General features: G+C 46.8%; 1 protein-coding gene across 1 annotated transcript; it reads left to right on the top strand.

Moving 5' to 3' along the window:
* Window positions 1-776: 776 nt before the first annotated feature.
* On the top strand, window positions 777-23909 carry hlfa (HLF transcription factor, PAR bZIP family member a). Its single transcript, XM_072442668.1, has 4 exons — window positions 777-918; window positions 4141-4494; window positions 17014-17228; window positions 21673-23909. The coding sequence occupies exons 1-4, from the start codon at window positions 804-806 to the stop codon at window positions 21886-21888; spliced, it is 900 nt and encodes a 299-aa protein (XP_072298769.1). The 5' UTR covers window positions 777-803; the 3' UTR covers window positions 21889-23909.
* Window positions 23910-27946: the final 4037 nt, after the last annotated feature.

Here is a 27946-nt window from a genome sequence, read left to right as displayed (position 1 = left end):
CCCTGTATAGACCCTGTATAGACCCTGTATAGACCCTGTATAGACCCGGTATAGACCCTGTATAGACCCTGTATAGACCCGGTATAGACCCTGTATAGACCCGGTATAGACCCTGTATAGACCCGGTATAGACCCGGTATAGACCCTGTATAGACCCTGTATAGACCCTGCATAGACCCGGTATAGACCCGGTATAGACCCTGTATAGACCCGGTATAGACCCGGTATAGACCCTGTATAGACCCGGTATAGACCCTGTATAGACCCGGTATAGACCCGGTATAGACCCTGTATAGACCCGGTATAGACCCGGTATAAACCCGGTATAAACCCGGTATAAACCCTGTATAGACCCGGTATAGACCCGATATAGACCCGGCGTCTCTGTATAAGTGGCGTTTCTTTCATAAACTCTTCAAAACAACATCTGAAGTTGGCCACCGCGCGTGCGCAGTGTGAACGCTCCCTCGCGCTGTGGCTTCGCTCCGCGGCGTTATAATGAAACAGCGTGGCTCCTCCCCCTCTGCTAATAAAAAGCGTGTGGCTCCTCCCCATACGCCCATGCCCCGCCCCTCTCCGCGCCTCCCAGTGCCCTGAAGCGCTCGAGCCTGTCAGACACGCAGGAGCACCCAGGAGCACCCAGGAGCACCCACCGATACCTCCCGCACCTCCCGCACCTCCTGCACCTCCCGCGCCGGGGACAGCAGCGCACTCTTGACGCGCGTCGCGGAGGACTCGTCGTTGTCGTTGGGTTTTTGTCTTTCTCTCCCGCGGTGTGTTTTTCTCCTTGATCGTGAGACTTGATGGAGAAAATGGCCAGACCGCTTCCGTTCAGCGCCGCGTTCCTGCCGCCGACTCACGGCGTCCTCAAGTCTCTGCTGGAGAACCCGCTCAAGCTGCCGTTCCACCATGACGACGGTGAGTGCGATGTCCCCCGTGTCCAGCCGCGTCCCCCGTGTCCAGCCAGCAGAAGCGCCGCTTCCATCGTGTCGCTCCTGACGCGTCTGTTGCGCATCAAACCCGCCGCGCGCTCTGCAGTTTTTAAACGAAGAAACACGAACTGATGTTGTTGTTTGTTGTTGTTGTTGTTTTGCCGTGTTTCTCGTCACCGGGCGCGTTTCAACCGCGTTTCGTGCCTAAATATTTGCCGTAATCGCATTAGTTCTGGAGCGTCATGAGTGCGACGCATAAACTCGGAATTGTTGTTGTTTTTATGACTTGTGACTTCGCGTTCAACACGCGCGCGATCCGCGCTCACAAAAGTGCCGTTTTTTAAGTCGTTTTTACCGTAAAGGTTATAAACAGTTGTCGTGACACTTTCCGCCAGCAGACGGCGCAGTTTCGCACTTGACGTGTTCTCTGCGCGCTACAGGTGGAGCGACTCACGCGGTTTAAACCTCATAAACACCTTAAAATCACTCAAATAACGAGCTGAAATGATAAAACGTGACACAATTAAGTTGTATTTGAGTTAAAAAGTAAGTATAAATAACACACGTTTGTAGTAGATCAGTCAAACAATTATTTCTGTTGCAAATTGAGACTTTTTAAATACATTATCAACCAAATAAATGTTGAACTGTGGTAAATGTTTACGAATAAAGCGTGAAAAATCTGAAATTAATCATTCCTTTTTCACATTTTGGTTTAATGTTTGTCATAGAAATGTCTTTTAGAGTCGGTACAGTCCAGATAATGATAACAATACCACAATAATAATGTCTTTCGGCGGCTAATGCTATGACTCTGACCCAGTTATTAACGTACACGTTCAGTCGTTTACGTTCTGACAGAGCTCAAACTGGACGCACTTTCGTGGCGGTGTAAACGAGTCGTTTTTTGGACTTCCTGAGACTTGGACTGGGGGCATTTACGACACCGATATCTGCGAAAACTCGATTATTAACGAGTTAAAATGACTTCAGTGATCGTAATAAACTAGTTATAACATTTAAAATAAGTAATAAACTAAGTATTCTTTCTTTTACCAATGTCAATTTTTTCTTTTTTGCATCTACATGAAATATTCTTCGTTTTAAACTTTATAATCATGAACTAATTTGATAAATATCTGGACTGTAGCGACTGTAAAATGCAAATAAAAGACGTTTTATAATAAAAACAGTGGAATTATTGAATCAAAGTAAAAAACGTTTGTGATTCGGCTGTAAATGTGTCAAACGTTTGAATAATATTAAAATTACTAAAAGTGAATGTTTCTCACTGGACTCGCTCTGATGTCGGGACGTTTCAGGCGCTGAAACGTCTCGTGTGCGTCATCGTTGACCTGAAAACACATGAAACAGAAGATGAAACCAAACAGCAGATAAAGTGATAATACAGAGATAAAGAGGTTTAAAAGTGGAGGTTTCTATGGTGAACGCGGTCGTTTTGAGAGTTTTACGTTAAAGAAATTCATCATGTCTTTTAATTATTCTTGTGTTTGATTCATTTATAAAGACAAATTACACCTTGTCAAACAAACAAACAAAGGACTGGAGTTTTGTTGTTTTCGAGTTTTGTCTTGGCTCAGTCCTGGTTTATAGCCAGTTTTACCTTTTTTAACACACTTTTTAGTCCTGGTTTAGTCCCTGTTTAGACCTGGTTTAGTCTAAGTTTAGTCCCAGTTTAGACCTGGTTTAGTCCTTGCTAAGATCTGATCTTGTTTAGCGTAAACTGGTTTAGTCTCTTTTCTTGTGCCGTCAAAAACATTTATCTTTGTCTGAAATCTGCTTTTGGTTCTTGACCTGGTTTAATCTAAGGTTCTTCTATAAAACACATGATGGAGTTTAGACCAGACTTGGTTTTCTTTATGGTGTAGTTTAGTCCTGGTTTGGACTTGATTCAGTCCTGGTCCAGTCCTGGTTCCTGGTCCAATCCTGGTCCCAGTTCCTCTTTAAACCTTCTTCTTGAACAGATTTGTATCTTTTTCGTCCTCGTGGTGATCTCGTCTATAAACAGCGCGTGTCGTTTGGATACGTGGGTCGCCGGTTCAGTTCCCCAGACGCCGTTCGCTCGAGCTCATTCACAGAAACGACCGATGTAAACAAAGCCAAAGCCCCGCCTCCACATGCAGAGGAACAGGGTGGAGTCTGTCTGTGGGTCAAGTCAAACCAGAAGCTTCAGAGTCCAGGTCACAAACTTCTCACGTTTCCAAAATAACCACGTGAAAAAGTCATAATTTACAGCATCAATAACATTTATGTGAATTATTTATTGTGCTATTTGAACATTTTTTTTACTATAAATATACAGTTTTCAATTAAAATATGCTTTACATTCTTTTGTTATTATTGGGAAATTAAAATTAAACCCACTTATTTCTCAAAAAAGTACAAATAATTGAACTCGTGTGGGTCACCAGCACGTCCTGGGTCAAATGAGGTCACTGTGAGGAGAGGGGACCATCTTAAATGAGACATTATGTTTAAAGTGATCAAATTAAGTCATATTATCTACATTTTAGTATATTTAGATTTTCTTATATGTTAATTATTATTATCATTTTTAAACAATTTCAAGTTAAAAAGCACTTGTATTTTTCTTATTTTACGCAAAACAAGATATTTTATGCTTGTTCCACTGGCAATCTTACTTTAAGGTAAATATACTACTAACAAGCAAAATACTTCTTATTTCAAGCACTTTGTAACTTATCTTATATTAAATGGTACTTTTTCCACTTTAGAAAGTAGAAAATATGATAGAAATGTGACCAAATTAATCTAATTTGACCTTTTACTTTCCTTAAGTCGCAGTTTGTGAAGACATTTAAAAAAAAAATCTTTGTTTAAAATGACAGGACGTAGAGCTGAGTCCCTCTGTGATGTCATCAATGTGCGACACATAGACAGTTTAAACCATGGTTGGACTAAATAAAGGTGTTTTATGGTATTATTGTGTCAGATCAGAACTATTGTGTCATTTATGTGGACTTTGGCTGGTTGCTAGGTAACAGCTGTGGAATCACCTCTATGTCATATCTGCTCACGTCCAACCAGGAAGTACAATTATAAACTTTACACGAATGGATAAAACTGGGACAAACGGGCAAAATGTTGAGTCAAATGTGAAATATAATGGTGTTCAGTGCGTTTGAGGTTGTGTGATGTAATCGTGTGGTGTTTGCGTCTGTTGCAGGCTTCGGAAAGGACAATGAGAAGGAGAAGAAGCTGGAGGACGAGGGCGGCGTGGCCAGTCACCCTCAGTCCGCCTTCCTGGGGCCCACGCTCTGGGACAAGAAGCTGCCCTACGACGGCGACAACTTCCAGCTGGAGTACATGGACCTGGAGGAGTTCCTGTCGGAGAACGGCATCCCGGCCAACACGGTGGGCGGCGACCTCTCGGCCCCGGCGCCGCAGTCGCAGGCCCCTCCCCCGCCGCCATCCCCGCACACGCCCCACACACCCTCCGTGGTCGACCTGAGCAGCCGCGCCACCACTTCGGTGCACTCGGCCATGGCGGCGCAGGCCTGCATCCACAGCCCGCCCTCAGGTACGCTAAAGGTGTAGTGGGTTCGCACGGGTTTGGGGGCGGGGTAGAGCGGTGTTTCTCAGGAGGAGGGGCTTCACAGCACAGCCAGATGATTGGAAGAGAGAGAACGCAGACTCAGGCCAAAAACAAGAAGCAAACTCTGACTTGATCTTGTGTTAAAGTGCCGTGATTCCACTGATGCTAACTTATATGTGGAGCCTTAGCGACACAAAACTAGCAAAGCGCATTAGCAACAGCTGTTTCCTGTTTACATCTGATATTTCCAGGTCATAATGCGTCTGACATGATCCAAAGCGTGACATAAAGAGAGGTTCAAACGCGGCGTAGAGGCTTTAGCCACGCCCCTCACATGCAGAGAAGTCAAAGAAATGAGGCAAAACTGTTCCTGTGCACGCTCGCTTTAGCCACGCCCCTCACACACACTAGCTTTAGCCACGCCCCTGACACACACTAGCTTTAGCCACGCCCCTCACACACGCTAGCTTTAGCCACGCCCCTCGCACACACTAGCTTTAGCCACGCCCCTGACACACTCTAGCTTTAGCCACGCCCCTCACACACGCTAACTTTAGCCACGCCCCTCACACACACTAGCTTTAGCCACGCCCCTGACACACACTAGCTTTAGCCACGCCCCTGACACACACTAGCTTTAGCCACGCCCCTCACACACGCTAGCTTTAGCCACGCCCCTCACACACGCTAGCTTTAGCCACGCCCCTCACACACACTAGCTTTAGCCATGCCCCTCACACACACTAGCTTTAGCCACGCCCCTGACACACACTAGCTTTAGCCACGCCCCTCACACACGCTAGCTTTAGCCACGCCCCTCACACACACTAGCTTTAGCCATGCCCCTGACACACACTAGCTTTAGCCACGCCCCTCACACACACTAGCTTTAGCCACGCCCCTGACACACACTAGCTTTAGCCACGCCCCTCACACATGCTAGCTTTAGCCACGCCCCTCACACACACTAGCTTTAGCCACGCCCCTCACACACACTAGCTTTAGCCACGCCCCTAACACACACTAGCTTTAGCCACGCCCCTCACACACGCTAGCTTTAGCCACGCCCCTCACACACGCTAGCTTTAGCCACGCCCCTCACACACGCTAGCTTTAGCCACGGCCCTCACACACACTAGCTTTAGCCACGGCCCTCACACACACTAGCTTTAGCCACGCCCCTCACACACACTAGCTTTAGCCACGCCCCTCACACACGCTAGCTTTAGCCACGGCCCTCACACACACTAGCTTTAGCCACGGCCCTCACACACACTAGCTTTAGCCACGCCCCTCACACACACTAGCTTTAGCCACGCCCCTCACACACACTAGCTTTAGCCACGCCCCTCACACACACTAGCTTTAGCCACGCCCCTCACACACGCTAGCTTTAGCCACGCCCCTCACACACACACTGGAATTACTGAATGTCTTTTTATGAAACGCTCAGATCGACTTCAGGATTAAAAAGTATAATTCAATTATGACGTGGACCTAATATATTTATAAAACATTAGTTATGTTCTGTTTGTAGTTATGGGCCAGAGCCGGTCGAGACGTGACTCCTGGGGGCCCCTTAGAACCAGAACGTTCCCCATAGAAACAAAAGGATAATATATATAGATAATAACAATATGGCTGAAACAAATGATACGTTTTTTTTAAATCTAAATCAAGTATTTTTTGGTTCAAGTAAAACAAATGTGAGGATTTTAAACGTGTTAGAAAACAGGATGTTGTTGTTGTTGTTGGGTTAGGGTTCCTCACAATGAAACATCTGAAGCGCTCACATTTAAATTCCTCCCGATCGCCCTTCGACCCCGACGCGACCCCGAAGTGAACGTCGCCACCTGCTGCTCGGAGTGCGCGTCTGCGGGTGGACGTTCTGAGGCACAATCATCATCATTCCGGTGATTATCCCGTTAGAGCGCCGAGGCGATCTGAGGATGCGCGCAAACATTCCAATTACGCCGCGTTTATCTGGGGCGGTGCACACAATGAAGCGCCTTGTTAGCTGCTTTTTTACTGCCAATGAATGTGAATCTGGCGTTTTACAGCTGAATCCACCGCTTCTTTCTGCTTCTGTTGAAATAGTTGTCTTTTTTGCGTGAAATCCGGTGGGTTTTACGGCATCGCGAGTTCGGTTTGACTCTGACTCGGCTCGAAATCGAGATTCTGGGATTTTTGAATGGAAAGGTCAAGGGTCAGTGGAGTTTGGAGGAAGAAACGTGACAATTTGGTTGTGAATTGTCATAAATTAAGGCATTTTTAGTTGTTTTTAACGAGACAAAAACTGGGGTTGATAAGTTTGAGGAAAAGGACGTCTTTGTTGTTTTTTGTCATGTGGAACGTCTTTAGTTGTTAGTTTTGAGATATTTTGAGTCAAATCTTTAGTCGGTGAAGTTCTTCGCAGATTCTCGACTTCGTTTAGCCGTTTATTATTCTAATTTCTTCCTCGTTTCTGCTCCTGGAACGTGAATCTTTGACCCGGCGGCTGAACAGGTCAAACTCCAGATTGAGCGCTTTTATTTGCGTTTTCAGAGATCGTGGAAAGAGTTGGCCAACGGCGCCAGATAAAGAGGAAAGGTTGTTATATTATTACAGCACGACGTGAAGAGGAACGACAAGAGTATTCGAGAGTACACTAAATATTCAGAACAACTGAGAAAGAACAACATTAGGAGCAAAATAAGGGGATTTCATTCTGAATAGTACTCTACAAAAGCTAAATGTAACATTAACTTTACTTTATCATTACTAAAGTTAGAAAAAAAGGTCAAATCCAGGACTAAACTAGGACTAAACTATCTAAACTAGGACTAAACTAGGACTAAACTAGGACTAAACTAGGACTAAACTCCCTAAACTAGGACTAAACTAGGACTAAACTAGGACTAAACTAGGACTAAACTAGGACTAAACTCCCTAAACTAGGGCTAAGACGGTTAAAGCTGAAGAAAGTGGGTTTGGACCTGGTTTTGTCCTGAAACATGTGGAAGATGAAGCAGGGTTAAGGTCCGTCCTGTAGGTTTCTCCGGCGCTCCTCCTGCGCTCCTGCGCTCCTCCTGCGCTCCTCCCGCGCTCCTCCTGCGTTACTCCTGCGTTTCTCCTGCGCTCCTCCTGCGCTCCTTCTGCGCTCCTCCTGCGTTACTCCTGCGTTCCTCCTGCGCTCCTCCTGCGCTCCTCCTGCGTTACTCCTGCGTTCCTCGGCGCTCCTCCTGCGCTCCTCCCGCGCTCCTCCTGCGTTACTCCTGCGTTACTCCTGCGTTACTCCTGCGCTCCTCCTGCGCTCCTCCCGCGCTCCTCCTGCGTTACTCCTGCGTTCCTCGGCGCTCCTCCTGCGTTACTCCTGCGCTCCTCCTGCACTCCTCCTGCGTTACTCCTGCGCTCCTCCTGCGTTACTCCTGCGTTACTCCTGCGTTCCTCCGGCGCTCCTCCTGCGCTCCTCCTGTGTTACTCCTGCGTTCCTCCGGCGCTCCTCCTGCGCTCCTCCTGCGCTCCTCCTGCGCTCCTCCCGCGCTCCTCCTGCGTTACTCCTGCGTTCCTCCGGCGCTCCTCCTGCGCTCCTCCTGCGTTACTCCTGCGTTACTCCTGCGCTCCTAAACTAGGACTAAACTATGACCAAACTACCTAAACTAGGACTAAACTAGGACTAAACTAGGACTAAACTAGGACTAAACTAGGACTAAACTAGGACTAAACTCCCTAAACTAGGACTAAGACGGTTAAAGCTGAAGAAAGTGGGTTTGGACCTGGTTTTGTCCTGAAACATGTGGAAGATGAAGCAGGGTTAAGGTCCGTCCTGTAGGTTTCTCCTGCGTTCCTCCGGCGCTCCTCCTGCGCTCCTGCGCTCCTCCTGTGCTCCTCCCGCGCTCCTCCTGCGTTACTCCGGCGCTCCTCCTGCGCTCCTCCTGTGTTACTCCTGCGTTCCTCCGGCGCTCCTCCTGCGCTCCTCCTGCGCTCCTCCCGCGCTCCTCCTGCGTTACTCCTGCGTTCCTCCGGCGCTCCTCCTGCGCTCCTCCTGCATTACTCCTGCGTTACTCCTGCGCTCCTCCTGCGCTCCTCCCGCGCTCCTCCTGCGTTTCTCCTGCGTTCCTCCTGCGCTCCTCCTGCGTTCCTCGGCGCTCCTCCTGCGCTCCTCCCGCGCTCCTCCTGCGTTACTCCTGCGTTACTCCTGCGTTACTCCTGCGCTCCTCCTGCGCTCCTCCCGCGCTCCTCCTGTGTTACTCCTGCGTTCCTCGGCGCTCCTCCTGCGTTACTCCTGCGCTCCTCCTGCACTCCTCCTGCGCTCCTCCTGCGTTACTCCTGCGCTCCTCCTGCGTTCCTCCTGCGTTACTCCTGCGTTCCTCCGGCGCTCCTCCTGCGCTCCTCCTGCGTTCCTCCTGCGTTACTCCTGCGTTCCTCGGCGCTCCTCCTGCGTTACTCCTGCGCTCCTCCTGCACTCCTCCTGCGTTACTCCTGCGCTCCTCCTGCGCTCCTCCTGCGCTCCTCCTGCGTTACTCCTGCGCTCCTCCGGCGCTCCTCCTGTGTTACTCCTGCGCTCCTCCTGTGTTACTCCTGCGTTCCTCCTGCGCTCCTCCTGCGCTCCTCCTGCGTTACTCCTGCGCTCCTCCGGCGCTCCTCCTGTGTTACTCCGGCGCTCCTCCTGTGTTACTCCTGCGCTCCTCCTGCGTTACTCCTGCGTTCCTCCGGCGCTCCTCCTGTGTTACTCCTGCGTTCCTCCGGCGCTCCTCCTGTGTTACTCCTGCGTTCCTCCGGCGCTCCTCCTGCGCTCCTCCTGCGTTACTCCTGCGTTCCTTCTGCGTTCCACAGTTTCTTCATGAGCTGCTGTAGTTATGTCATTAACATGATGTTCTCTCCTTGTTCCTTCTCGAAGCGTGAAAATCTGCTGTCGTTTAGATCTTTGGGTCAGTTATGACGAATGATAGATTTGTGTTTTTACTATTGGCCTCAGATCTGCGGCGTCACATGTGAGAGTGCACGTGAAGGGTGAGAGTGCACGTGAAGGGTGAGAGTGCACGTGAAGGGTGAGAGTGCACGTGAAGGGTCAGAGTGCACGTGAAGGGTGAGAGTGCACGTGAAGGATCAGAGTGCACGTGAAGGGTGAGAGTGCACGTGAAGGGTGAAGGGTGAGAGTGCACGTGAAGGGTGAGAGTGCACGTGAAGGGTGAAGGGTGAGAGTGCACGTGAAGGGTGAGAGTGCACGTGAAGGGTGAGACTGCACGTGAAGGGTGACAGTGCACGTGAAGGGTGACAGTGCACGTGAAGGGTGAGAATGCATGTGAAGGGCGAAGGGTGAGAGTGCACGTGAAGGGTGAGAGTGCACGTGAAGGGTGACAGTGCACGTGAAGGGTGAGAGTGCACGTGAAGGGCGAGAGTGCACGTGAAGGGCGAGAGTGCATGTGAAGGGCGAAGGGTGAGAGTGCACGTGAAGGGTGAGAGTGCACGTGAAGGGTGACAGTGCACGTGAAGGGTGAGGGGTGAGGGGTGAGAGAGCACGTGAAGGGTGAGAGTGCACGTGAAGGGCGAAGGGTGAGAGTGCACGTGAAGGGTGAGAGTGCACGTGAAGGGTGAGAGTGCACGTAAAGGGTGAGAGTGCACGTGAAGGGTGAGAGTGCACGTAAAGTGTGAGAGTGCACGTGAAGGGTGAGAGTGCACGTGAAGGGTGAGAGTGCACGTGAAGGGTGAAGGGTGAGAGTGCACATGAAGGGTGAGAGTGCACGTGAAGGGTGAAGGGTGAGAGTGCACATGAAGGGTGAGAGTGCACGTGAAGGGTGAGAGTGCACGTGAAGGGTGAGAGTGCACGTAAAGGGTGAGAGTGCACGTGAAGGGTGAGAGTGCACGTGAAGGGTGAGAGTGCACGTAAAGGGTGAGAGTGCACGTAAAGGGTGAGAGTGCACGTGAAGGGTGAGAGTGCATGTGAGCTGAGGGGCTGGCTCCACATGTGCAGCAGCAGGAGACGTCCTGAACATGAACCTGAGAGGCAGCAGCTCTCGCTCTGTTTCACAGTTTGTCCCTTCTCTCCCTCTCTCTATCCTCCCCCTCTTTCTCTCGCCCTCCCCCTCTCACCCCTCTCTCACTCTCTCTTTCTCTCTCTCCCCCCCTCTCTCTCCTCCCCCCCTCTCTCTCCTCCCCCCTCACTCTCTCCCTCCCTCTCTCTCCCTCTCTCTCCCTCCCTCCCTCCCTCTCTCCCTCTCTCTCTCTCTCTCCCTCCCTCTCCTCCCCCCTCACGTGGACTCTGCTGAGCTGCTGCCCGAGTCACATGATCTCAGTGTTGTTTTATTGTGAACAAAGCCGTGTCGACTGAGCGCACTCAGAACAGCCCTGGCTCCGCCCCCTTCAGCTGCAGCTTTATTTAGAATGAAAACAAACTCTAATATCATTGTGACGGAGCAGAAACACAAAACATACAAAACATACATGACATTTACACGCTCAGTTCATGTTTAAAAGTCACGTCTGAACTACAGATGTTTTTGTCCTAGTTTAGATTTAGATCTAGTTTAGATTTAATTACAACTAACTGTTGATTTGAGTAGATTTAAACCTTTTACTACAGCGCACTTTGACTTAGAAACAGGTCATGAGTTCAGCTGCGTGTGATCCAAAGTCTGCTTCAGAGATAACTTCTGTTGTTTACCCTCTTTTCTACCACTGCGGCTGGTTCACCTGTTTTTACCCCTGTTTTACTCTTGTTTTTACCCCTGTTTTTACCCGTTTTACTCTTGTTTTTACCCGTTTTACTCCTGTTTTACTCTTGTTTTTACTCCTGTATTACTCTTGTTTATACCCCTGTTTTTCCTCTTTTTTCTCTCGTGTTTTCACCCGTGTTTTTTCTCGAGGTCAGAGGTTGATGTAAATCAGGACGGGCATATTTTGGGCGTCGCTGGCGTTGGTCCAGTTTAGATCGTTAAGAGGCTTTCGCTCGGCGGCGGCCATTTTGCACCAGTGAACTCAGGTCACTGGAGGTCAAAGGTCAAAGCCGATTGATTACATCTATTGAACAGTGAGACATTTTAAATACTTCATAAAAGGAGAATATTTACCACAATTAAAATGTATTATTGTTGAAAATCTTAAAAAGTTTATTCTTTTTTGACATTTTGCTTTACTGTAGAAAAAGATTCATCTGGACTCTGTTTTAGGAAAATATGAAACGTTTTGATTCTCATTAGAGAGTCATTCTCAAACTGAGAACCAATATATTTATCCTACTCTGAAAAAGTGTTGTTGGTTTCACCAGAAACTAACCCTCTTTGTTTCCTCTTAGTCCTTTAATAGGCCATTAGCCTCCTATTGTCCCTGGCTGAGAGACTGTTTATCATCAGAATGCCGTGGGCGTCGACCTCTCCAGGGTTTCAAGACACTATTATAAACGACAGGAAAGTTAAATCTTAAGCCGCTCTTTCTATTTAAGGACGTTTTTTCTTTTTTAACAAAGCGTCTTTAACTCTTGTTTCTTATGAATCACCTGAAAACAGTTCCATGTTGTTAATCTCTGAGCGACTGTAAAAGCGCTGCTCACATAACGACTTTATTGTGCAGTTATGGCGACACTGGAGCCTGTTGTTTCTTAATCCGGCTTCAAAACGGATCAGCTTCAAATCCTCGTGAACCAGAAGAAAAAAACACTAAAACAACTAAATAAGTAGTAACAGTGATAAAGCGTTGTGTTCAAAATGTCGCAAACTACGATACAGTTTTATGCATTTTACTGTCTTAACGGTGAATTTTTTTGTAAATTTTAACAAAACTTCATGATTAAATAAATACAACAGTAGAAGTTGCAGCCAGTCGTAGTTGTATTAAAATGATTAATACAGGCTGAACGGAAAGGAAAGGACTGGAGTTCTTTTTACATGGAATACTTTAGACTTTTACGCAGGTTTCTGTACTTTCCACGTTCATTTAGTTTTCCACGTTTCTGACAAAAAATCATTCAAGTAAAAATGAATGGGATTTTTTGCTTCTTTTAGATATATATTAGATACAAACACATGTTTTATTCCTTATTTAACTCAATCCGACTGAAAAAAATGCCAAAAAACTTACAAATCAGAATAATGTTGATTATGAGATTGTAAAGTTTGGTGTGTGAAGGACCTGCTTTAAGACTGATAGTACGTGTAGTAGTAGTAGTATTAGTACTAGTAGCAGCAGTAGTAGTATTAGTACTAGTAGCAGTAGTAGTATTAGTACTAGTAGCAGCAGTAGTAGTATTAGTACTAGTAGCAGTAGTAGTATTAGTACTAGTAGCAGTAGTAGTATTAGTACTAGTAGCAGCAGTAGTAGTATTAGTACTAGTAGCAGTAGTAGTATTAGTACTAGTAGCAGCAGTAGTAGTATTAGTACTAGTAGCAGTAGTAGTATTAGTACTAGTAGCAGTAGTAGTATTAGTACTAGTAGCAGCAGTAGTAGTATTAGTACTAGTAGCAGTAGTAGTATTAGTACTAGTAGCAGTAGTAGTATTAGTACTAGTAGCAGCAGTAGTAGTATTAGTACTAGTAGCAGTAGTAGTATTAGTACTAGTAGCAGTAGTAGTATTAGTACTAGTAGCAGCAGTAGTAGTATTAGTACTAGCAGCAGTAGTAGTATTAGTACTAGTAGTAGTAGTATTAGTACTAGTAGCAGTAGTAGTATTAGTACTAGTAGCAGCAGTAGTAGTATTAGTACTAGTAGCAGTAGTAGTATTAGTACTAGTAGCAGTAGTAGTATTAGTACTAGTAGCAGCAGTAGTAGTATTAGTACTAGTAGCAGTAGTAGTATTAGTACTAGTAGCAGTAGTAGTATTAGTACTAGTAGCAGCAGTAGTAGTATTAGTACTAGTAGCAGTAGTAGTATTAGTACTAATAGCAGAGGTCTTGGGTGCAGCTTCAGTTTGCGCAGGAACAGGACGTCCACTTCCTGTTTGTTTCTCGAGGGAACGTTCTTGTCCTGGAGCGAATTCTCAAAGTGATGAAGTAAAAACTGTTTTTTCAAAATCACGTAAAAAAACCAACAAAAACTTTATAAACAGCATTTATGGAAGTGTTTTATTGTGTCTTTTACAATATTTACCGTATTTTCTGGACTATAAGTCGCACCAGCCAAAAAAATTGCACTGGAGTATAAGTCGCACTGGAGTATAAGTCGCACTGGAGTATAAGTCGGCCAAAACTATGAAAAAAGGTGCAATTTATAGTCCAGGAAATACGGTACAAATAAAGTGTATTAATGGTGAAAATCTGAAATTCTTTTTCATAATTCTTTTTTGACATTTTGATTGAATAATTCCACCGTCTTTCCTCACATTTCACTTCACAAACATTTAAGATGCTGGTCGAGTTTAAACCGCTGAATATTGAGATTAAACGGCTAAAATCCAAATCTAATCTCCATTTCCGTTTGAATAATTGCAATCAAATCTTTTTTTTCCGTTTCATTCTCGTTCGAAACATTAGAAACACTAGAAACATTGAATAAGAGTTTGTCCTGAGGAAAAGCAGCTGACTCTGTGATTGTATCTGGAAAACATCACAAGTTTGTCCTGTGAAGCGAGTGGCGAGGCAGGCGGCGAGGGGAGCGAGGCGGGCGGGGAGGCGGGTGGCGAGGGGGACAGCGAGGCGGGCGGCAAGGCAAGCGGCGAGGGGGGCAGCGAGGCGGGCGGCGAGGGGGGCAGTGAGGCGAGCGGCGAGGCGGGCGGCGAGGGGGGGCGGCGAGGCGGGCGGCGAGGGGGGCGGCCAAGCGAGCGGCGAGGGGGACAGCAAGGCGGGCGGCAAGGGTGGCGAGGCGGGCGGCAAGGCGGGTAGCGAGGCGGGCAGCGAGGCGGGCGGCGAGGGGGGCGGCCAAGCGGGCGGCGAGGGGGACAGCGAGGCGGGCGGCAAGGGTGGCGAGGCGGGCAGCGAGGGGGGGCGGCGAGGCGGGCGGCGAGGGGGGCAGAAAGGCGAGCGGCGAGGGGGGCAGTGAGGCGAGCGGCAAGGCGGGCGGCGAGGGGGGCGGCGAAGCGAGCGGCGAGGGTGGCGAAGCGGGCGGTGAGGGGGGGGGCGGCGAGGCGGGTGGCGAGGCAAGCGGCGAGGCGGGCGGCGAGGGGGGTAGCGAGGCGGGCGACGAGGGGGGCGGCCAAGCGGGCGGCGAGGGGGACAGCGAGGCGGGCGGCAAGGGTGGCGAGACGGGCGGCGAGGGGGGCGGCGAGGCGGGCGGCGAGGGGGGCAGAAAGGCGAGCAGCAAGGCGGGCGGCGAAGCGGGCGGTGAGGGGGGCAGCGAGGCGAGCGGCGAGGGTGGCGCGGCGGGCGGTGAGGGGGGGGGGGGCGGCGAGGCGGGTGGCGAGGCAAGCGGCGAGGCGGGCGGCGAGGGGGGCGGCCAAGCGAGCGGCGAGGGGGACAGCGAGGCGGGCGGCAAGGGTGGCGAGGCGGGCGGCAAGGCGGGTAGCGAGGCGGGCAGCGAGGCGGGCGGCGAGGGGGGCGGCCAAGCGGGCGGCGAGGGGGACAGCGAGGCGGGCGGCAAGGGTGGCGAGGCGGGCAGCGAGGGGGGGCGGCGAGGGGGGCAGAAAGGCGAGCGGCGAGGGGGGCAGTGAGGCGAGCGGCAAGGCGGGCGGCGAAGCGGGCGGTGAGGGGGGCAGCGAGGCGAGCGGCGAGAGTGGCGAGGCGGGCGGTGAGGGGGGGGGGCGGCGAGGCGGGCGGCGAGGGGGGTGGCGAGGTGGGCGGCCAAGCGGGCGGCGAGGGGGACAGCGAGGCGGGCGGCAAGGGTGGCGAGGCGGGCGGCGAGGGGGGCAGTGAGGCGAGCGGCAAGGCGGGCGGCGAAGCGGGCGGCGAAGCGGGTGGTGAGGGGGGCAGCGAGGCGAGCGGCGAGGCGGGCGGTGAGGGGGGGCGGCGAGGGGGGCGGCGAGGCGGGCAGCGAGGCGGGCGGCAAGGGTGGCGAGGCGTGCGGCGAGGCGGGCGGCGAGGGGGGTGGCGAGGCAAGCGTTGAGGGGAGCGGCAAGGGGGGCGATGAGCGGTCAAATACGGTCCTGCAGCGCCTCACGGTGGTCACGGTCGAGAATGCGGCGCACGGACAATATGTTTTTGTCAAATGTTTATTTCAGACGTTATATTTTTTCACAATTATGGTACAGTTAGGTTTGTAAATAAAAGTTAAGATTTGAGGTGGATTTTTCATTTAGAATTTTAAAATCATTCTTCAGATTCACATTTCAAACTGTGACAAACACATTTGTCCTTTGAGCGTGTGGCGTGTCCCAGCAGCAGCTCTTTGTCCCGTGAGCGTGTGGCGTGTAGCGTGTAGCGTGAGCGTGTCCCAGCAGCAGCTCTTTGTCCCATGAGCGTGTGGCGTGTAGCGTGTAGCGTGTGGCGTGTAGCGTGTAGCGTGTAGCGTGAGCGTGTCCCAGCAGCAGCTCTTTGTCCCGTGAGCGTGTGGCGTGTGGCGTGTAGCGTGTAGCGTGAGCGTGTCCCAGCAGCAGCTCTTTGTCCCGTGAGCGTGTGGCGTGTAGCGTGTGGTGTGTAGCGTGAGCGTGTCCCAGCAGCAGCTCTTTGTCCCGTGAGCGTGTGGCGTGTAGCGTGTGGCGTGTAGCGTGTAGCATGAGCGTGTCCCAGCAGCAGCTCTTTGTCCCGTGTGGCGTGTAGCGTGTGGCGTGTAGCGTGAGCATGTCCCAGCAGCAGCTCTTTGTCCCGTGAGCGTGTGGCGTGAGCGTGTCCCAGCAGCAGCTCTTTGTCCCGTGTGGCGTGTGGCGTGTAGCGTGTGGCGTGTAGCGTGTAGCGTGAGCGTGTCCCAGCAGCAGCTCTTTGTCCCGTGTAGCGTGTAGCTTGTAGCGTGAGCGTGTCCCAGCAGCAGCAGCTCTTCTTCTTCTTCTGTGACATTTGTGACCTAAAAACTCCTCAGTTTGAAAGAACATGTGATTCTGGGTTAAATCTCTGCTGCTGTATTACCCATAATTCATCTGACCTTTTCTTATTGTATTAAAGTATTTTCTGTCATTATGTCATTATATGTATTATATAATGTGAACAGAGGAACCACGTGTTCTGCTTTAAGGACTAAACCAGGTCTAAACCAGGTCTAAACCAGGTCAAAACCAGGTCAAAACCAGGTCAAAACCAGGTCAAAACCAGGTCTAAACCAGGTCTAAACCAGGTCTAAACCAGGTCTAAACCAGGTCAAAACCAGGTCTAAACCAGGTCTAAATCAGATCTAAACCTGGACTAAACCAGGTCTAAACCAGGACTAAACCAGGACTAAACCAGGACTAATCCAGGACTAATCCAGGTCTAAACCAGGACTAAACCAGGACTAAATCAGGTCTAAATCAGGTCTAAACCAGGACTAAACCAGATCTAAACCAGGACTAAACCAGGACTAAACCAGGACTAAACCAGGACTAAACCAGGTCTAAACCAGGACTAAACCAGGACTAAACCAGGACTAAACCAGGACTAAACCTTGGAGGTTTACGTCATCACTTGACCCTCTGACTAAACAAATCAGTTATAATAATACTATATGAATAACCCTGTGGCTCCTCCCCCACAGCGCTGCCCTCTGCTCGGGACACGCCCAGCCCCATCGACCCCGAGTCCATCCAGGTTCCTCTCTCTTATGAGCCCGACCCGGCCGACCTGGCTCTGTCCAGCGTCCCGGGACAGGAGATGTTTGACCCGCGCAAACGCAAGTTCAGCGCTGAGGAACTCAAACCACAGCCCATGATCAAGAAGGCCCGCAAAGTGTTCATCCCAGAGGACCTCAAGGTACACGCCCACATTATTATGATTATTATTACAAGGCCCGCAAAGTGTTCATCCCAGAGGACCTCAAGGTACACGCCCACATTATTATGATTATTATTACAAGGCCCGCAAAGTGTTCATCCCAGAGGACCTCAAGGTACACGCCCACATTATTATGATTATTATTACAAGGCCCGCAAAGTGTTCATCCCAGAGGACCTCAAGGTACACGCCCACATTATTATGATTATTATTACAAGGCCCGCAAAGTGTTCATCCCAGAGGACCTCAAGGTACACGCCCACATTATTATGATTATTATTACAAGGCCCGCAAAGTGTTCATCCCAGAGGACCTCAAGGTACACGCCCACATTATTATGATTATTATTACAAGGCCCGCAAAGTGTTCATCCCAGAGGACCTCAAGGTACACGCCCACATTATTATGATTATTATTACAAGGCCCGCAAAGTGTTCATCCCAGAGGACCTCAAGGTACACGCCCACATTATTATGATTATTATTACAAGGCCCGCAAAGTGTTCATCCCAGAGGACCTCAAGGTACACGCCCACATTATTAGGCCCGAGCGCCACAAGCTGGCGAGAGGCCTATTAATCTTGTAAGGCCGTGCAAAGCACGGCTGCGAAAGTGCGCACGTAGTGCGCACGAAATCGAGCGCGAAGCGCTCGCCCACTTCCAAACACTCACTAACGCACTCCTTCACTCACGCACGCCCCGTGCATACTAATTAGTAGTAGGAAAATGGAACATTACCGTTGTAAACGGGCGAAGCCCGTGCAAAAGTGCGCACTAAACGAGCACTTTACATTGAGATGACGACCGCAAAGCGGTCGTCATCCCCATATAAAGCACTCTCTTGCATGTTCCGTGCATATAAGCATGTAATGCAAAAATTGAACATTATTACTGTATAGAGGGCCAAAAACACAAAGTGGGCGGAGCCCACTCAAAATTAACGAAAGTACCCGTCAGTGACCAGGGACCCACACCATGAGGTAGGAAAGCGCATGTATAGTTCATGATATTTGAAAAATGGGAAACGTTGTTTTCGCATCGGAAAATTATTCTTTCTTTCTTTCTTTCTTCTTCTTCTTCTTCTCGGGACCAACCCCCCTATTTTTCACCCAGTGAACATTGACGAAAAGTCACACAAATTTGCACACCTCTAAAAATCGTGCCTCTCTACATTCTGGCTATTTCCCTTTTCTAAAATAAAAATAAATTGACGCTTCAGCGCCCCCAAATGGACCAAAAATGCATTGAGAGATGGGAAATGACCCCAAAAAAATCTGATCGTAGAATCATGAAATTTGGCGCAGAGGTAGATGGTGACAAGAGAAGTAAAAAATATTATTACGGCAACACCGTCCGCCCAACCAAATGTCGGCCATATTGCTTCAAAAATGGCTAAACATGACTTCGGAGTTTTTCCAAACGTCGTACTTTTACGAACTCCTCCCAGGGCGTTGGCCCTAAAAAGGTGAAATTTGGTGAAAATGCTACTGAGGAGTGGGACATCAAAAGTTATCCAAATTACATTGATACCTGTCACGGTCTCTGAGCAACGAAGCCGCAAACTGTAGCAAGAATTTCAGAAATCTCCCAAATTTTACATTTCTGCCGTTTGCGCAGATAAAGTCCGAATTGCGTCAAATTAGAATCAGTTGTTAAACTCTTTGCCCTAAACCTACTTGAAGTGAAATAAATTAATTTGGAGCCACAGCGCCCCCTACAGATTTTATATGGAGGTTAAATGTTTAGTTTTGCGAAATTATATGAAATTTGACACACAACTCAATTTTAGAATCCCCATCAAAAAAGTCAATGAGACCCATGTCATAATTGTTATGGCGTTGCCGTAACGATGACCGAAACCTTCCATGTTATTCCAATGGGGAAATCGCCAGAACATGTTTACACTTTAGACTTTCACAAACTCCTCTTAGGGCGTCAGCCCTATTAACCTGAAATTTGGTGAGACTCATCTTCAGGGGTGGACCATCAAAAGTTATCCACATTTTTATTCAAAGAGTCACGGTGTCTGTGCGGCAAAGCCGCACATTTTGCCAAGAATTCAAAATAAAATTGCTTTTTGATGGTAAAACAAAGGGGAGAAGATGTGACAGCGTCACAGATTCAGCAGTAGATGTAACAAAAGGACAATTGGGGCGCGTTAGCGCCCCCTCCTCTTGCGGCGTGGCGGCGGCGTGGCGGCGGCGTAGCGAGGGCCGATCATTGCCGCTTGCGGCTATATTTATGATTATTATTACAAGGCCCGCAAAGTGTTCATCCCAGAGGACCTCAAGGTACACACCCACATTATTAGGCCCGAGCGCCACAAGCTGGCGAGAGGCCTATCAGTTCCGTAAGGCCGTGTAAAGCACAGCTGCGAAAGTGCGCACGCAGTGCGCACAAAATTGAGCATGAAGCACTCGCCCACTTCCAAACACTCAATAACGCACTCCTCCAGTTACGCACGCCCTGTGCATACTAATTAGTAGTAGGAAAATGGAACATTACCGTTGTAAACGGGCGAAGCCCGCGCAAAAGTGTGCACTAAACTTTGCGGTCGTCATCCCCTTATAAAGCACTCATTTGCGCTAAGTAGCTCACGAATACGTTCCCTATCTCTTGCATGTTCCGTGCATATAAACATGTAATGCAAAAATGTAACATTATTACTGTATCCAGGGCCAAAAACACAAAGTGGGCGGAGCCCACTCAAAATTAACGAAAGTACCCGTCGGTGACCCACACCATGAGGTAAGAAAGCGTGAGCGCTTTCCGAAAATGTATAGTTTATGATATTTGGGAAACATTGTTTTCGCATCGGGAATATTCTTCTTCTTTCTTTCTTCTCGGGACCAACCCCCCTATTTTTCACCCAGTGAACATTGACGAAAAATCACAACAATTTGCACACCTCTAAAAATTGTGCGTCTCTACATTCTGTCTATCTCCTTTTTATCTCCCCAAATGTACCAAAAATGCATTGAGAGATGGGAAATGACCCCAAAAAAATCTGATCATAGAATCATGAAATTTGGCGCAGAGGTAGATGGTGACAAGAGAAGTAAAAAAAAATTATTACGGCAACGCCGTCCACCCAACCAAATGTCGGCCATATTGGTTCAAAAATGGCTAGGCATGACTCGGGAGTTTTTCCAAATGTCGTACTTTTACGAACTCCTCCCAGGGCGTTGGCCCTAAAAAGCTGAAATTTTGTGAAAATTATGTTGAGGAGTGGGACATCAAAAGTTATTCAAATTACTTTGATATCAGTCACGGTCTCTGTGTGGCGAAGCCACAAACTGTAGCTAGAATTTGCTGCTGTTGCGCAGATAAAGTCTGAATTGCCTCAAATTAGAATCAGTTGTTAAACTCTTTTCCCTAAACCTACTTGAAGTGAAATAAATTAATTTGCGTGATAGCGCCCCCTACAGAGTGAAATAAAATGTTATATGGAGGGTAAATGTTTAGTTGTGCGAAATTTTACGAAATTTGGCACAAAATTCCATTTTGGCATCCCAATCAAAAAAGTCAACCAGACTTATGTCATATTTGTTACGGCGTAGCCGTAGCGATGACAGAAACCTCCCATGTTATTCCAATGGGGAAATCACCAGATCTCTGAAATTTGAACGTGCTGACACTTTATACTTTTACGAACGCCTATTTGGTGAGACTCATCTTCAGGGGTGGACCATCAAAAGTTATCCAAATGTTTATTCTAAGAGTCATGGTCTCTGTGCAGCAAAGCCGCACATTTTGCCAAGAATTTAAAATTAAATTGCTTTTTGAATGGGGACCACAAAATTTAGTTCTCCCAAAATGTATCAAATTTTGCACCAAATTCTATTTTGGCATGCCAGTAAAAAAGCCAAAAACACCCATGTCACATTTGTTACGGCGTAGGAACATTTTATACTTTTACGAACTCCTCCAAGGGCGTTTGCCCTATTAACCTAAAATTTTCTTAGACTCTTCAGGAGTGGGCCATCAAAAGTTATCAAAATTTTCATTCTAAGAGCCACAGACTTTGTGCGGCGCAGCTGCAAACTTTTCCCTTCATATGTAAAGCAAAGGGGAGAAGACGCGACAGCATCACAGATTCAGCCGTAGGTGTAATAAAAGGAAAATAAGGGCACTAACGCGCCCCCTGCTCTTGCGGCGGCGCCGGCGTGGCTAGGGCCAATCATCGCCGCTTGCGGCTATATTTATGATTATTATTACAAGGCACGCAAAGTGTTCATCCCAGAGGACCTCAAGGTACACGCCCACATTATTATGATTATGATTATTACTTTTATTATTATTATTATTATTATTATTATTATGCTCGATTTCTCTGTTATTGTAAATATCTGTTTGACGTTGATGGCGCACTGTGAAGCGACACATTTGTCTTCGCTAACGCCCGACTCTCCGTTTCCCCCCAGGACGACCGATACTGGGCTCGCCGCAGGAAGAACAACGTGGCGGCCAAGCGGTCCCGGGATGCGCGGCGCCTCAAGGAGAACCAGATCGCCATCCGCGCCTCGTTCCTGGAAAAGGAGAACGGGGCGCTGCGCGTGGAGGTCGCAGACCTGCGCAAGGAGCTGGGCCGCTGCAAAAACGTCGTGGCCAAATACGAGGCTCGGCACGGGCCCCTGTGAGACCCCCCCCCCCCCCCCCCCCGCGTCGGCCCGCCCCCTAAAAACACCCAACGCTCCCTCATGTTTGAAGGACAATGTGCTTCTTTTTCTGTAGCACTGCCTGACCCCGCCCGAAATCAAACCAATCCACGGCAAAAAACACACTGTCCACGTGAGTGAAACCGACTTGAATTGGGGCCGCACGATATCGGAAACTGAAATATCGATATCATGGCGATGTTCGACCGTACTTCTCGATGCCGGGACGTATCGGTCGAACGCCGTCAAAATAAAAGACAAAAACGAGGCTAAATTCTGTGTTAAAATGTACAGAATTTTCCCCAAAATCGTCCTTTTTTGACGTTTTCGTATAAAAAACGCGCAACACTTTTGCGACGTTTTGTCCAGTTTGATGGTCGACCCGACTCGTTCTAACTCGACTCCGGCAGCTTTAACAGAACCCGACTCACCCAAACTTCTTCTGAATTCAAGTCACTTTACGTCACGTAGATAGTCCTTGTATTTGCCGCCGCTCCCTCGTTGTACATCTGGTATTTTTAGTGTCACTTTTGACTTCGACATAAGCTTCGACCTCTCGTTTGTTATTTTCTGTAAACATGGTTCTAAGTATATGCATAGATGGTATATATATATATATATATTTACACATCCATACTTCCCACTGTCGTACTGTGAGGAGTCCCAATGAGCCACGCCTCTCACCAGCCAGCCCTGCCTCCTCTCTGTCCGCTACGCAAAGTACACACATTACACACACTACACAAACTACACGAACTACACAAAGTACACAAACACACACTACACAAACTACACGAACTACACACTACAGGAACTACACAAAGTACACAAACACCATCGTCCAGTTAAAATGACTCCAACTCTCGACTTTAGTGAATTTGTGCGTCGCTCGTTTTAAAATAATCAAATGTTTGCTTGAAATAGACCTTTTCTTACCATAAAACCCATATTTATCAAACATTTTCAAACAAAATTCTACTTGAAATTGACTTATTAATATAGATAATTCTATCATGTGAAAAATCATCGAGTCAAATGTACGAAGTTATTGGTAAATGAGGCAAAACTGGTAAATTTTACTCATCTTTTCGTCATTTTAACTGGTACAGAGAGGTATTTTTGCAGCGTGTACCATTTTCTACGGGACGTTTGGACCTATTCCCTCTGTTTCTCTCTCTTTCTACAAAAATATGTCTCAAACTTTGGTCTGATTGTTAAAGAAGAAGCAACGGGCGACGCAGCTGTAAATAAACGCTTTTATCGTGTTTCTAGCTCAGAATACGCAATTTTTCTTGTTTTATTTCATTACAAAGCACTTTTTGACTCAGTTTTGATTAAATAAAGTGCTTGCTACTTTCACAGTTTGTTATTTTTAAGTAAAGCTTTAGCCAAATTCACTGTATGCTGTAAAAAAAAAAGTAAAATAAGAAAAAAAAAATCTGTTGCAAACTTGCTTCTCCTTTTACCTTCAAAACCCCAGTAATATTAATACAAAGTGCTTAATTTTGTGACATGTGCAATCTGCAAACCGGCCTCAATCTTGTGCAATAATCCAAAAAAACCTCACAAAATTTCACTTTCACCGCTGCACTGCAAAAAATGTCTGTTTAAAAAGTTCAAACGACTTCAATTCCAAATTTTGAGCAGTTTTAGATTATTAAAGCTTGATATCAGGATATATGGGGTTCTGTTACTCTTGTACCTGGAACAACACATCTTAAATTGTCAGAATATGTTGAAAATTGAGTCAAAATACATAAAACAATTAAATAAAAAATAAATTATTATAGATCTAAAAGCAAAACCTTGAAGTGATTTGAACTTGCGCATGCGTTTTCTGCCAGTGCTCCCCCTGTCTGTCATCTTGTTAACTGCACTACTGCGTGTGTCACAATCTGAACCGGTGCAATGTTTTCACGCTCAAAACGGGGGGAAAAAAATTGTTCCTCTGCATCGTATTTATCTACCTTTTATTTCTCAGATGGAAGATTGTTGTTTATATATATATATATATATATATATATATATATATATATATATATATATATATATATATATATGTATATAAATATATATTCTGTTGATATAACTGTTTAGTATTGATAAAACTGTCAATGTCTAGCCTCTTCCTTGTTTCAGATTTAAAGGGGCGGGAACCTTTGAGTGGGTTTACACAATTTAAACATTTGTTTTTTTGGCTAAGCTAACGCAGGATTTAGCCTTTTCAATCAAAACCGCGACCGTCCCTTTGAATCGTTCATAAATGCTATTCTTTGGCTAAACGTTGTTGTTAATAATTTTAGTTTTTCCGCTAACCGTTGCATGGTTCTGACGACTCTAATGATGGGCAGTTTTCTTTTGTAGACACTGTGCGTCTCTGTGTTCTGGGCGTGGTTTGGCTGCATGAATGTAAACGGTTGCTCAGAGTCGGATGGTGTTGTCCGATACTGTGGTTCACCCGATCACGACCAAAACTCACAAGAGAGAGAATTATATTGGTTACAAAAATATGTTTGTATAAATCGTTCTTTCTGTACAGTATTTTTCCTACACATTTATGTATTTTAAAGGCACAACAGATCCAAAAATATGATGAAAAAATAAATAAATAGCAGTGCTTATAGTGGTATTTTGATATTCTGTCTATATTCTTAGCTTAGTTTTACACGACAAACATACTTTCTGGGGCATTAAAACATTGACTCACACGAACACCCTCGCGCGCGCCGGCGTTAGCTTTAATCCGACAAAAGGGTGAAGGAAGAGGGTAAGAATGTACCGTATGGAAGCTCTAAACTGCCACAATGTCTGACTCAAAGGGCTAAAACGGGTGATATACATGAGCTAATTATCGAAAAGCATTAGAGATGCATTTGTAGTCTCATATTTTATAATTATTTATGTAGTCAAAATGTGGGGGGGAAAGGATAGGGAAAAAACTGCAATTCTCTGGCGATTAGGCTAATTATTACTGCAGCTAACCTCAAGTGTTAAACTGTCGTAAAACTAAAAATGTATTCAGCGATTTAAGCTTTTAACGCAAATAAAAAGTTTGTTCCATTCTGGCTTCCGTACAAACAATGCCAACATTTCAAAATGGCTGCTTAGGGTTTCCATATGAAAATCACTGTCACAGCTAGCTTCTCTGTGCGCGGCTTGCTTTAGCGCAGCTTGCTAGCGTGTGTTTCTTCGGGCTGACGTTACTATGAAGGGCAGGGATGCGGCGTGTGGGCGGCTCGCGGCTGTAGTTCGTCCCTAAACCTGAGTGATGGACACTGGGAGGCCATTTTGTTTTTTCCCGTCGTAAGTCTCTAAATGGCAAAGCGTGTTGAGTCCTTGTCGTCTACTGTACGTGTTGTAGTGCGATGCGACGCAAGGCTTTAGCTAACCATCTCAACTTTGAATACAACCTGCGTTTTCGCCGTTTCGGACAAATGTACGGAAGTTGCGAAAGGACACAATGCAACTAAAAAGACAATACCAATTTTATTAAGATCTTAATAAATGTCTCTATGGTGTTATATTTACATTTGACAAACAATATTACGGTGTCCAATAATCAAAGGCATATTATAAAACTACTTACGGTTTTAATGAATCATCTTCTGAAATTGGCTTTGACCCTTGAAGACTTCCGTGCATTTGTCTTAGCTTAAAACTAGCTTGAATCGCGTGTTCCGTGCGACCGTTCTGTTTGCGTTTTTCCTCGTTTGTTTTTGCGCCGATGAAAAAAAGTCAAGAGAGAAAGGAAAACTGCGGGTTTTGCGAAATACAAATGTTTCCGTTTGAACTACTGCTATATATATTTATGATTTATTATGAACATAGGAAAAAGCCAATGACTAAACATCCCACGATTACCTCACCGCCGCCAAGAAACGTCTACCTCACCGCTAAAGGATACGGCTAAAGGATAAACCCTGTGCACGCTCAAGCATCAGTGCCTTGGATACACTGACTGTTCCTCGTTTCCACACAAAGTCGTCACACATTCGCACGTTTTTTTACGCCGCGCGGGGCGTTTTAAGGCATCGAAACCAGAGATCGCGGCAAAAAACATGTTCTACGACTTTTCGGCTAACTGTTTGTAATAACTACACGTTTACTACCTTGATAAAGCTCGTAATGAGGCGTTATTATAAAGTGGTACCGTTTTTTAAGTTGAGGATATTACAACTGGTCTCAATACGTTTAATTATTACTCTGCCAGAAGAGTGGAATTTCTACGACTTAATTAGACGTGCAGTTTGTCACTCCGCAGGCAGATGGAGTGCAACGAATTGAAACCAGTACAACCAAACAAACAGGTTTAAAAAGCGTAACTCGCTCAGTAAATCCAGTTAAACATACGTGTGACTCGTTTTCGACTCGTTTAAGACTCGTTTGCGGCCCATTTACGGCCTGTTTGCGGCTCAATCCGCGTGTCACAGACGACTCTTCATTCCGTGTTTTCGGGACATAGCGCCCGACCCGTAACCATGGTATTCATGGCAACACCAGCGGACTGTTTGAAGCTCGTGGAGGAGAAGGATGCAGGCGTTTGCTTTGTGCTGTTCGGCCCTCTCTCTCTCTCTCTTTCTTTCTGTGTAATTTGTTGTGTCGACAAAAAATAAAATCCCAAATCTTTTCTGACGTGTTTTGTGTAAGTTTTTTTTTACCCCATTTATTCATTTCAGCTAAAGATTTTACTTGGTCAAGTGAGAGAAAAGTGACTTCAGATGTATATTAAACAAGTAGAAGTTACTCAATAAAGAGTAAAAAAGTATTTGGGAAACTACCACTCAAATACCTGCAACTGTCTGGACGTAACGCTTGATTTATAATTTGGATTTAGACGTTAGAAGTCGTTAAAATGCACAAAATCTGGGTTTTCAACGGATAAACAGGAAAAAAGAAAAACTAAAGACTAAATCGTGTCAAAGACGCAAGAAAAGCAATAATTAGAGTTGTCGACACTTTTAGACAAGTTACATTGTCAAATGAGGAGTAAAGGTTAAATGTACTGTAGTAAACAGAGTACTGCTAACCGTATCAGTGTATTTGGGTGTAAGCTGTGAAGTGTCATTACGAACATGTTGGAGCAGAAACATCACTGACTGGAATTTAAACCCTTTAATGAGCTTTTCATGTATAATCACTCCGGTCCAGACTCGTAGTACAAGTAAAACACTTATTTATTGTTGTAGTATGTAAATGTCCCACCTGATGGCGCCATTGCACAGCACTTCATTCACAGTAGAACGCTTTTTAAAATACATTATCCACCAAATAAAGGTTTAAATTGAGTGGCTGAAGGATTTTAAATAAAATAAAGTTTACTACTGTGTATAATTATTATTTTTTGTTAACACTTTTGTGATTACAATGATCAAAATTATAATTGACTCACCACATTTATTCAGATTAATACTGTCTGACATCTGTTGCTTTTTAGACATTTAACAGATTTAGTGTAATAAAACTAAACTGATTTGAAATGTCATTGTTTTTCTAAATTATAATCTGTCCTGTCCCACAAATCACGATCCAGGCCCAACCACCTCGTCACAGTAAAACCACCCCGATCCAGGCCAACCATCCCACAGCAGTAAAACCACCCTGCCTACCACAGTAAAACCACCCCGACACAGTAAAACCACCCCGATACAGTAAAACCACCCCGACACAGTAAAACCACCCCGACACAGAAAAACCACCCCGACACAGTAAAACCACCCCGATACAGTAAAACCACCCCGACACAGTAAAACCACCCCGACACAGTAAAACCACCCCGACACAGTAAAACCACCCCGATACAGTAAAACCACCCCGACACAGTAAAACCACCCCGATACAGTAAAACCACCCTGACACAGTAAAACCACCCCGACACAGTAAAACCACCCCGATACAGTAAACCACCCCGACACAGTAAAACCACCCCGACACAGTAAAACCACCCCGACACAGTAAAACCACCCCGATACAGTAAACCACCCCGATACAGTAAAACCACCCCGACACAGTAAAACCACCCCGACACAGTAAAACCACCCCG

This window comes from Eucyclogobius newberryi, unplaced genomic scaffold, assembly GCF_026437365.1.
Source record: "Eucyclogobius newberryi isolate DKJ021-1_F unplaced genomic scaffold, fEucNew1.0.hap1 SCAF_13, whole genome shotgun sequence".
Lineage (NCBI taxonomy): Eukaryota > Metazoa > Chordata > Actinopteri > Gobiiformes > Gobiidae > Eucyclogobius > Eucyclogobius newberryi.
Note: the sequence above shows the minus strand (reverse complement) of the source record. Positions and strands in the feature narration are given on the sequence as shown.